At 37.0% G+C, this 12026-nt stretch overlaps 1 protein-coding gene across 1 annotated transcript in view; it reads right to left on the minus strand.

Annotated features, from left to right (window-relative positions):
• Positions 1–12026, minus strand: part of RYR2 (ryanodine receptor 2 (cardiac)) — a 509242-nt gene that overhangs the window by 261990 nt on the left and 235226 nt on the right. Inside the window, 1 exon segment of the mRNA XM_012660153.1 lies at positions 8852–8935. Coding sequence (XP_012515607.1) covers positions 8852–8935 — 84 coding nt within the window.

The raw sequence follows: 12026 nt of genomic DNA on the forward strand, positions 1-12026 counted from the left end.
CAACTGACTGTATTTGATAAAACTACTGACATAATGAATGCTTCACAAATCTGAATTAATGGTATCAACAATAGTTTATGGTACCATTTTTCTGATGATTTGAAGTCATATCCAAAAAACAGAAAGATCAGACACTGACAACCTAATAAATAGAATCAAGGACTTGGAAAAGGAAGAGCTAGTAAAATTTCTTTCTTAAATTTCTCTGGAAAGAAAACAAAGCAAAACAAAAAAAAAGCTGGCAAACTGCCAGTTCCATTTGCATCAAATTACCAAGATATAAACAAAAAGTTGACAGCACTTGACCCCACTGATGAATTGTCACATAAATTAACAATTCAGTTTTGTGTTTCATTTCCACCTCACCCACATTTTTCCTAAACCGGTATTTTAAAGGAGCCTTTGAAAAAAGTGTTCAATATAACATCACTAAAGGGCCAATTGAAGCAATGGAACAAAAACGTGGCAGAATTCCAAAAACACTAAGTGCTAAGCCTTTTCTTTTTTTCCAGCCACCCCCACATCTCAAGCTTACTTGTTTAGTATGAATCAAGTTAAATGAACCTTGGAAATCTGTGAAAAATATACGGTAAACATGAAAAGATTATGTCCAAGTTCAGTGGATGTTAGCTGTAAATTTCAAAACCAAATCAGCCCTTCAAGTACCTTGGAACAAATGGGAAAATCTCAGACGACTGCACACCAGAGATATTAAGAACAGGGTTTGCTGAAAGCACATCTACCAGAAATGAATACTGGGCTGATATTTTCACAGAAAGGGTATAGGGAATATTCAAAAATCATTCTCCAGAAAACAAACACAGAAAAATCAATTTCAATGTAGAAATCAGAAAGGAAAGAACAAAGGTTATATTTCTTTTACTATTTCACTTTTTTCCTTGTTTTTAAGTAAACATGCAGCATGATGATGTACCCTGTCCTCCCACCCAAATGCCTTTTTACTTGAAGGCCTTCCTCCACCCCTCAGCCCCTCTGAAACAAGGCCATGAGGCAGGTATCCACTGCCCTCAAGAAAGGGTCATTTCGAGAAAGAGAGAGAGGGGAAAAAAAGCTGTTCTTGGCTTTTGGATTTTAAAATATCTTTGAAAATTCAATGCAGAGACAAAGATCTTTAGAGAAGGGCCTTGTGATATTAAAATGTCTACCTTTGAATGCTGAGAGAACAAAGCTCTTACACTTTGGGACAGAAAGGAAGAGCAGATAAAGAACCCAGAGTCTCCAGTCTAAGACAGGCTTTAAGATTCCAGAGAACAGAGAGAGGAAGAGTCAGAGGAAAGCAAGTGCTTCCCACCCACCTTCCCAGGTGGGGACAAGACAGATCACGGAGCCAAGGTGAACTGCTATCTTGCCTCCCAGATTGTACCCAGGAAAATGGCCAGGACCCATAATTTCATACACCAAACCCTTGAACAGTACGGACAGGGAGACAAGCCAAGTCCAGGCAGATAGGGCCGAGGCACTCCTTCCTTCTCCCTCCACCAACAGGCTGCAATCCCCAAGCAGCCAGAGACAGCATCCTTAGGTTTCCAGCACTCCCTAAAGAGGCTTAGATGAAGCGTGGAGAAGAGAGAGTGACTCACAGAGATGAGGAGGGGACCCAATGTGTGCACCCATGACCAAAGGTCAATACAGAAACCGTGTGTCCTATCAGAAGGTGCCAGCAGAGATGAATGAAGGCAGTTCAGTCAATGACAGCAAACTCAAATGAGAATGACCAAGAATTGAACGTTCCCTCCCTATCAGGTGAGTGCCCCATAAATTATGCAGTCCTGGGAATGAGAGGCATGTAAACCTTGAATTCAGTTTCACCAACAAATATCCATTCAGTGGTAAAATGTTTCCAGGCACTGTTCTAGGAGCTAATGATACAATAGTGAATAATGCAGACAAAAAAAAAAATCTATGTCTTTATAGAAATTATGTTCCAATGGGTTGGCCGGGCGCAGTGGCTCACGCCTGTAATCCTAGCACTCTGGGAGGCCGAGGCGGGTGGATCGCTCAAGGTCAGGAGTTCAAGACCAGCCTGAGCAAGAGTGAGACCCCATCTCTACTAAAAAAAAAAAAAATAGAAAGAAATTATCTGGACAACTAAAAATATATAGAAAAAATTAGCCGGGCATGGTGGCGCATGCCTGTAGTCTCAACTACTCAGGAGGCTGAGGCAGAAGGATCGCTTGGGCACAGGAGTTTGAGGTTGCTGTGAGCTAGGCTGACGGCATGGCACTCTAGCCCGGGCAACAAAGCGAGACTCTGTCTCAAAAAAAAAAAAAAAAAAAAAAAATTATGTTCCAATGGGGAATCAGGTAGTAAACCAAATAAGCATGTAATATAATAGCATGTTAGACAATGTCAATGCTATGGGGGAACATAAAGTAGCAAAGGGGGACGGGAGGACGTACACTTTAAATAGGACACAATTCTAAATAACTTGAGGAAGACTAAGAAGATGGCACTGGAATCAACACCTAAAGGTGAGAGCAGACACAGAAAACATGGACTTAGTTGAGTTTTCCTAAACAGATTGGGATTAGGTTCCTACTATCAGGCTGCATTCTGGCTGCAAGACCCCACTGGGTTTAAATCTGAAATTAAGCCAAATCAGAGAAAATGAATTAACATTACACACTGTGAAATTTACCCACTACACATAAAAACAGTCTATAAGGTGCTTTCTTCTCCTTCACAGCTACAGTGCTTCCTCATTACAGAAAAATCCAACTGTATTTGTAATACCGTTTTTCAATTAGGTAAATATTTATATAAACTGAATTTTGTACATGTGCTTGTATCTATATAAACAGTATACATATGGGTGCACAATCAGTACCTACTGCATTCATTTCAGAAAGCCATTTTAAATTTCTATGTACGTTTATGCAATGATAATATCATCTTCAGCCTTTTATCTGCCCACTTCTGCCTGAGAGATACAACATAATCCACCTACCATCACAAGCAGTATTAGGGGTAAGGTAGTGGTAGGGAAGAGCAGGAAATCTAGCATTAGTTTTAAAAACCTCTCAGAAGATTCTAACATGATGTTTTCATAAGTCAGCACTACTTCTTATCTCCCAGTGATACATACAGATAACCAGCTTTTGACCTACCGTATGTTGCGTGGATTTAATGACAGCTAAGTGCTTAAGGAAAGTTTAAATAAATGACATCAATATTCAGACAAGATTTTTAAAAAATTTAAATCTATAGCTTTTAAAACAATTTCGACTACTCAGGCATATTAGATACTGGGGACCACAAGCTCTTAGAGTGAGGGGATTTCTTTTCAGTTGCATTTTTCTTTATTCCTATAGTAAGATCACTCTGTGCTCATTACATTATGCAATGGATAAAGAGTTTAATTACAATAAATGTGGGAAGATTTATGAATTTAAGAACAGATGACAATGTGTTATACTCTTCTTTGCTTGTTTGTTTTGAGAGGAGGGAGACAGGAAGAACAGGGAGAGAGAGAGAACAGAACCACAATGAATCATCCATTCTACAAAAATCCTTATGAATTTTTAGTTAAATGAAGTGTATTATATATTAGAAAAAAACTATACACAAATTGCCTATTTTAGAATAGGGAATGCAGCATTTAATTCCAATTAATATGCTGAACTTGACTGATTATCAAAATACACACAAAAGAGAGAGCAATAGAAACATTCTAAGCTGCGAAAGTAATTATGGTATGATATTGATCTTTTATAGGATCACAGCTCAAGGGCTGTACGTGGAAATCAACCATGTTTCTAACAGTTACAGAAAAGCAACTTAAAAGGCACATGCGTCCCGTGAAATGTTGGCATTCAGCAAAGATAACACTTTCAGCAAAGGAAAGTCAAACTTAGAAATGGCAGAGGTAAACCTGATAGAAAGTAGCAGCAGAAATCAATGGACTACCACTTCTTATCCAGCTTTTTTAATTTTTTTTTTTATTTTTATTTCAGCACTTATCCAGCTTTTAACCAAAAACTAAGCTTCATGTGAACATCATAAATATTTTGCTTAAATAATTTCTTTTAAGAAAAACTAAGACATAATTTGTAATCTACCACTTTTATCAGTCTTTCTTAACATCACTGGCCTGTGCGTCCATACAACCAGTTCAGAAGGATGAATCTTTACAATCACCCAGTAAGTTACATCCGTATCTTGCTCTCTTCTAATCTAGTCAATATTGAGTCCCTTGGAAGGTACAGTTTATGACATCAGGATAAGGGTCATATAAAATCTTGCTCTCATCACCTCTCTTCCTTACAATTTGTCTCCTGTAGTTTCTTCCCACTATTCCATAAACATGCTCATGTATCTCCTAGGCTTTATGAAAAAAACTTCTTTTGACACTTTGTCCTTCTAAAACTACTACCCTGTCTTCACTGAATTCCTTAAAGACTAGTTATATTCGGTCTGCTATTTTCCCTTTCCCACTTTTTTTTTTTAGTTGACTAAAATCTGGTTTCAGTTATCAACCACCTCTTTGTTATTATCATGAACTACTTCAGACCTATGCAAAAGTATCAAAAATGATATATACACTTGACATTCTCCCTTTGTTTCCTCCTCAATCTCAGTCCCTTCCTTTTCCCCAGAGGGAATTACTACCTCTGGGGAATTTGAAGTAGATTATTCCTAGGCATAATTTTTACACTGTTCCTACATATATTTGGTTCTGAAAACTGTATGTAGAGTTGTATTTCAGGTTTCTAAACTATAAACAGTATTACGCTGTACCTACCGGCTTTTGGTAACATGCTTTTTAATTTTTGCTCGAGATAATGTTTTTGAGATTTGTCCTGTGGATATATTTAGCTATAGTTAATTCATTTTAACGAGTCCTTAGCGTCCCATTACACGAATCTCTAAAAATTATTTTTATATTCTTAAGTTGATGGGAAATTTATCACTATTAAAATCTATGCTGCAATAAATATTCTTTTCAAGTTTGTTTGTACATGTGTGCAAAAGTTTCTCTAAGATTTATGTCTGGATAAGAAATAGTTGGGTCATCTCCAACTTTATAAGATAGGATCAAATTAAATTGGTCTCTAAAGTAGGTGTACTAATTTATAGTCTTCCCATGGTGTTCAATTTTTTCCAACCTGAGGGGTGTAAGATAGTTTCTCACTGTGATTTTAATATACATTTCCTTAATTATTACTGAGTTTGAGTGTCTTTTATCTGCGTTTTCTCTTTTATGAATTACCTGTTCATATTGTTTGCTCATTTTTCTGTTTGGACACCTTTTTGTTAATTTTTAGGAGTTTTTGATATTATTCTGCAATTCTTTTCATTTATAGTCTCTTGAACATATTTTTTTCAATGTAGTCACAATTTATTAAACTTTTTGTTTATTAAACAATATTTATGGAGCACTTACCATGTGCTAGGTGTTTTAGAAACTGGGGGCATTGTAGTATATAGAGCCACTTTAGCCCCTAATTGAGTGCATATTTCAGTTTAGGGGACATGAAAAATAAATAAATAACATCAGGTGTAAAGTTCAATGAAAAAAATAAAGCAGGGTGTAAAGGAAGTGGTCATTTTATTATTGATATTAAATAATATACAACTTAACCCATTTTCCTAGTGAAGAATATTCCTTCCAGTTCATATAACCTCCCCCTTATGTTTTTGATGTTACAAATAATGTTGCTGTAAATAACAGTTCACCTGTTTTCTGGTGTGAACTTTCTCTAGGGCATCTCTAGGAGGGGAACTACTGGGTAATACGATATGCAAATGTGCTATTTTACACGAGGATGCCAAAGTGCTTTTAAAATGGTCGAAAAAATACTCCACATTTTTAGGCTTGTGCTGATAAGCATCCATATCAGTACTTGTCATTATGAAGGTTTTTGTGAATAGAGTAAGAATCCAGTGATAGCTCACTGCAAATTTAGAAACAGTACATAAACTGTCAACAGGTGCAAGCACAGTTTTCATTTCATTACCTTCTGCTTTTCCATTTCTCCACCCACTTTCAAATAATTGTTGTGTTGTGTTGTGTTGCATTGTGAGAGCAACACACAGAAAAGGCATCAATAAAAAACTACTGAAGGCAGAGGATATTAATACCTCAATGAGACAAACTTATTGTAAACCCTGTGTCCTATCTATCTACCTATCTTCCTTAGATTTAGAAATCAAAATTGAGATGATTTTCACAGGGACACGTATTAACCCATTTGTTACAACATAAAAAAGCCAGATTTTTTTCCTGATGAAAGATAACTCTGTTTTAGGTGATTGTTTTGACAGTGAAAACTGGGTTTACCAATTATTTATGATAAATAAATTCTATAAATGGAATAAGCTAAATTATACTCCAAGGTTTTTTTTTGTTTTGTTTTCATTGTTTTCTCATTTGTTTGTTTGTTTTTGAGACAGGGTCTCACTTTGTTGCCAGTGCTAGAGTGCAGTGGTGTCATCACAGCTCACTGTGACCTCAAACTCCTGGGCTCAAGCCATCCTCTTGCCTCAGCTTCCCAAGCAGCTGGGACTACAGGTGTGCACTACCATGCACTGGCTAATTTTTCTGTTTTTTGTAGAGACAAGGTCTTGCCATGTTGCTCAGGGTGTTCTCGAATTCCTGGCCTCAAGTGATTCTCAAGCCTCGGCCTTCCAAAGTGCTAGGATTACAGGTGCTGAGCCACCATGCCCAGCCCTGTACTCCAAGGTTTTGATTAGACACACCTACATGCACATGTATACTCATACACATACATAGATAGCACATGATAAAAATAATTTATTAACCATATTATGCAGTCAAAGGTAACATGAAATTAATATTTCCCCTTTCTTATCCTTCTAAGTGAAAAAGTAGCAGGTTTAATTACTAGTTTGTTGGGTTTTTTTTTTAGAGTTTTAACAATGCCTTTTTGGCATTCACTGAGAGAGTGAATAACTTTAATGAGAAGATGAATTCTTTTGCAAGTTAGGTGGTTTCCAATTTTTTTGCTTTCAAAAAATTGAACAAGGACACAATTGAGTTGTCACCTGAAAGATCATTAAACATGATTTTTCATGATAAATAACTATGATTTTTGGTTCGCTGAACTGAATGATTTTTTTAATAACAAAAATTATTTATGTGAAAAAAGAATACAACTAATCCTGCAATGTGTCTCTATCAGTAAATAATATTTATACATGGCTACTTGATATAATTGGATAAAAATAGCTCAATCCATCTTACTATGAGCTATTTCCAATAAAATCTTACTTTTTCATGAATTTTTATTAAAAATTAATGTATACTGCTTTAAGCACTAAAAATAATTATAATGATAACTCAGAAGAAAAATTTTAACACCTAAAGACTATGATTGCAGAAACAAAAACAATTAATAATTCAATTTAGATATACATCTTAGTTACAAAGTTATAAAACATGAAAGGATGATTCATCAAAGACTGCCAAATATAAAATATTGTTTAACAGCTTAATATACTGTGGGGGGAATTCATTTTTCAAAGAAAAAAAATGAAATGATATAAAATTCCCTATTATGCACAATATTCTTATGTAATTTTTAAATATATGATGGTAATATATAATCGCTGTGAATCTGCTTTCATTACATACACTAAAAATTGTTGAAAAAGTGTCATTTCAAAATGTAAAAATTTTAGAACCTAAAAATGTGTGAGGTAATAACATAGTTTTTATATGGAGCACCTGAGCACAAAGGTTAATAGACAGTTGAACTAGAGGACTTGCTTGAATCTGCATTTGCACAGCAAGCACAGTTTCTATTTGGATTTTATGTTTATCTGGGATAACTTGAGGCCTGGGGTGACTGATGGAGATTATGGGGTGGCTACTTTGTTTTTATCTCTATGATATTATTTAATACTTCTATTTATAACCCACAGGCCTCAGAAAAGTGGCTTGAATACTTAGGTGTAAATAAAAAAGAAAATAATAATAATATAAAACAGCTTTCATTAAGCACTCACTCATTTAATACCTAAAACTTCCCTATGAAGTAGGCATTATTAATGCCTGTTAGCAGATCAGAAAGTTGAGGTTTTATGTTAAACAGAATCAGACGTAGGTCACAGAATTCATAGAATAGCAGGCCCAACTACTACAACAGCATGCATCTGCCTCAGTTTTCTCATCTTAAAATGGGGATAACAACACTGACTTTATAATTATTCCTCAAATATATTCTCATTGTAATTGCAAATAAAATTATTAACAATGTTTTGGAAAAAAGTAGAAAGATATATATAATCAGTTAGAAGTATGGACACACATGTTCACACACACACTGGTAAAATAATACACTCCTTGTAACACATCCCCAAATATTTCATATATTCTGAAGTTTGTTTCATCTCTTGGCAAGGTGATAGAGACAACTGTTTCACCACAGACTTTATATTTCCCCTGCGACAATTCAGCCAGTTTAAATTGTGTAATCTGAATTTTATAACTTAAGTATAAGTAAGACATCTGGGTGTCCATGAAGAGTTATTTGGATGCACTAAATCTGCAGTCCCCAACCCTTCTGGCATCAGTGACCAGTTTCATGAAAGAAATTTTGTCCATGGATGGGGCTGGGAGGGTAGCAGGGAGCGTGCAGCGGAGCTTAGACGATGATGCGAGTGATGGGCAGTGGCTGTAAATACAGAGGAAGCTTCCCTCACCCACTACTCGCCTCCTGCTGTGCGACCCAGTTCCTAAGTTTCATGGAAGACAGTTTTCCCATGGAGGGGGGTATGGGGGCCGGGGGAGACGCAGGGCCTGGGGGTTGGGGACCACAGCACTAAATCATGCATAGATTATCTGTTATTGCTTAGTCATTCAACTTACTTCTTGGGTAGCTTCATTTTTTTCACCTTTTCTTCAGCATGTTCATCTGATATACCCACATGACATCCTAATGCCAACAGAGTCCTGGAAAACAAAACCAGAGATAAGCTGCAATAGTTCCTTCTCTATGTCCAGAATAGCCCAACTTGATAGCAATGGGAATGAGACATAATCTTGAAAGCACGGCAGAGGTCTTTTGTTTTTAAAGCAAAAGGAAACTTTATTTATTTATTTACAAATTATTTACTTTCGAGTAAGGGGCAAGACACTGAAAATTGAAATGGCGCAAAAAGGAATACACTGAAAAACAACCCCTTCCCTTCCAGTTCTGTTTCCTTCCCCAAAGGCATCCGATGATCATCACAAATTCCCGTACCGCTTGCTGGAGAGTAGATGCACATACTAAAGCAGATATGCATGTGTGTGTCTGTGTTGTTGATTTTACTTTTTATACAAATGGATATATGCAAGAGACATTTTGACACAACCTGGCTTTAGTATCCATGTCAGTGAGTAGTTTCTCCTGTCTCGACAGAGTAAGATATAATGGCATATCCTTTTTGGATTACATAATTTCCAAGGTCTGGGCGGTTCCAGTAATGATGTGGGAATTATCTAAAACCCATCTATATGTATCTCCACAACATTTTAAAAATGTATGGGTAGGTAGATGGATACGCAGATACACACACACACACAGATGAATAGATATCCATATATATAAGTTTATCCATATGCACAAATAGATATATAAAAATATACGCACATAGATATATACACTTAAGTGTATATATTTATATATATATCAATATGTATTTATATGTGGATATGTATCTATCCATCTAAACACACATATCAAGTTAAATTTTAGCTTAAATATGGCAAAATTAAGATGACCCCATGAAATTACATTTCTTGTGTGTTAAACTACAAAACTATAGGTATACCAAGAACTGACTGAAGGTATAAAATAATGTAAATAAAGAATTTGCCAGTTAAAACGGGATTGGTCAGCAATAGAAGAATAGAAACTTGATTCACAGGAACAAATATAGGTTACACTTATTCAAATACACTGTCCAGGGGAGAGGAAGTATTTTGCCATCATCCACAATTCACTCATTCAGCCTTTTAATAAACATCTATTGAACACCACCAGTGCCCGGCCCTGTGCTACAGACGATTATAACGGCGCTTAAGTGCAATGGGAAAGGTACAGGGCTAAGAAAATATCAAGGACAGGTGGCTAACCCAGCTCTGTGGGAACTCAAGCTTGACCATAATGTTAGGATTTATCTTAAATTCAGGCAATTAAACCTCTGAGAGCAAGGACACCAAGAAATCTTCTGATTATAATGTGTCTTCCCAAGCTGATCTGTAAAAATGGGCAATGAAATGAATACTTTGCTGTGTAAGACAGGTATTATCACTGCAAATTAGTACCTCAGCATTACTCTCCATGAATGCAATTAACGAGAGTCCACACTGACAAAGTCATGTGGCGTCCTGATATCAAAAGTAGGCCTGAACCATAGAAAATTCAGTTAGTTAATATCATCCTTAAAGGCTCTGAGAGACAGTCAGTACTTTCAGCCACCTATACTATGATTTTCTCATAACTAATAATTCACCCTCATAATCTTCCCAGTGTAAAGTACCGAGAAAAGTACAAATTCAACTCACATGGACAGTGAACATAATATACTACACTTGCGTAAAGATACAAGTTGATAAATATTTATTGAGTTACCTCTACTTATAAGGTAGCTTGTAGTAGAGTAGTCCCCCCTTATCTGCGGGGGATATGTTCCAGGACCCCCAGTGGATGCGTGAAACCAAGGGTAGTACCAAATCCTACGTGTGCTATGTTTTTTCCTATACATACATAACTATGATAAAGTTTACTTTATAAATTAGGCCAGTAAGAGATTAATAACAATAACTAATAACAGAACAATTATAACAATATACTGTTCACAATTTCACGGAAAGAAGAATTGTTCTGACTGTAGATCTTAGCAACCTCCACGTGTGATTTTTTTCTTCTTTTGTTAAGTTGAGAACTTTCACCTTTTCACTCACAGGAAGCACTTTACAGTTTTTCTTTGGCATATCCAAATTGCCAGCATGACCACTCTTGTACTGCGTGGCCATTAATAAGTAAAATAAGAGTTATTTGAACACAAGCCCTGTAACACCAGCGAACCTGGCCAGTTCCCATGTGACTAAAGGGTGGAGAGTGTTTGCAACGCGTTGATGCCCTGGACAAAGGGAGGAGGATTCAGGTCCCAGGTGGGATAGAACGTGACAGCGTGAGATTTCATCACACTACGCTAATGGCATGCAATTTAAAACTTACAAGTTGTTTATTTCTAGAATTTTCCATTTAATATTTTCGGGGAGCTACTGTATACCTTTCTGTTGAACAGTGCTTACTGTCTGATGGGAAAGAAGACAATGATGAATAATTATAACAAAATCAAGCAGGATTCAAAGTAGGAAGCCACTGAAAAGGTTTCAGCAACATATGAATGAATGCATGTGCATGTGTGTGCGTGTGTGTGTGTGCGTGTGTGTGTGTGTACGTTGTGTGTATAAACTCGTGCTGCTATGTACAGAATGAACAGGGCAAGTGAGGGGACCGGTTAGGAGACTGCCTCGGTAGTCCAGTGGCAGATGCGGTGGCGTGGCCCAGGATGACTGGTGTGGAAATGGAGGAAGGGGACAGAGTGTGGATACACTTGGGAGGCCCTGGTGATGGGCTGGATGTAGGGATAAAATAAAACAGAAGGAGGCCTCTGGGATGATTTCTGGGTTCCTGGCTGGTACAGCAGGATGAATAGCAGGGGGTGCTATTCCCAGGGGAGGTGAGGCTGCAGCTCAAGGAGCTTCTGATGCATCCGGGGAAAACTCTACTGAGCGGTGGAACGCACACTTCTGTCGCTCAGAGCAGATGGTTGGGGTAGAGACAGACATGTGGGGAGCGGGGTAATTAAGTCGTGGGTGTGATGAGAATACCTCCAGAGTTTGCACAGTGAGAAGGAAAGGTCCAGGATTTAACAAAAAGATTCACAACATTTAGAGACTGGGAAGATTGTTGTCTTCTCGCCGCCCCCCAAGAAAAGGTACAGAGGGCGAAGGAAAACCTTCTCTTTTAGACAAAAATTATGCCTCT

The sequence above is a fragment of the Propithecus coquereli genome, unplaced genomic scaffold (genome assembly GCF_000956105.1).
Source record: "Propithecus coquereli isolate 6110/MARCELLA unplaced genomic scaffold, Pcoq_1.0 Scaffold66, whole genome shotgun sequence".
NCBI lineage: Eukaryota > Metazoa > Chordata > Mammalia > Primates > Indriidae > Propithecus > Propithecus coquereli.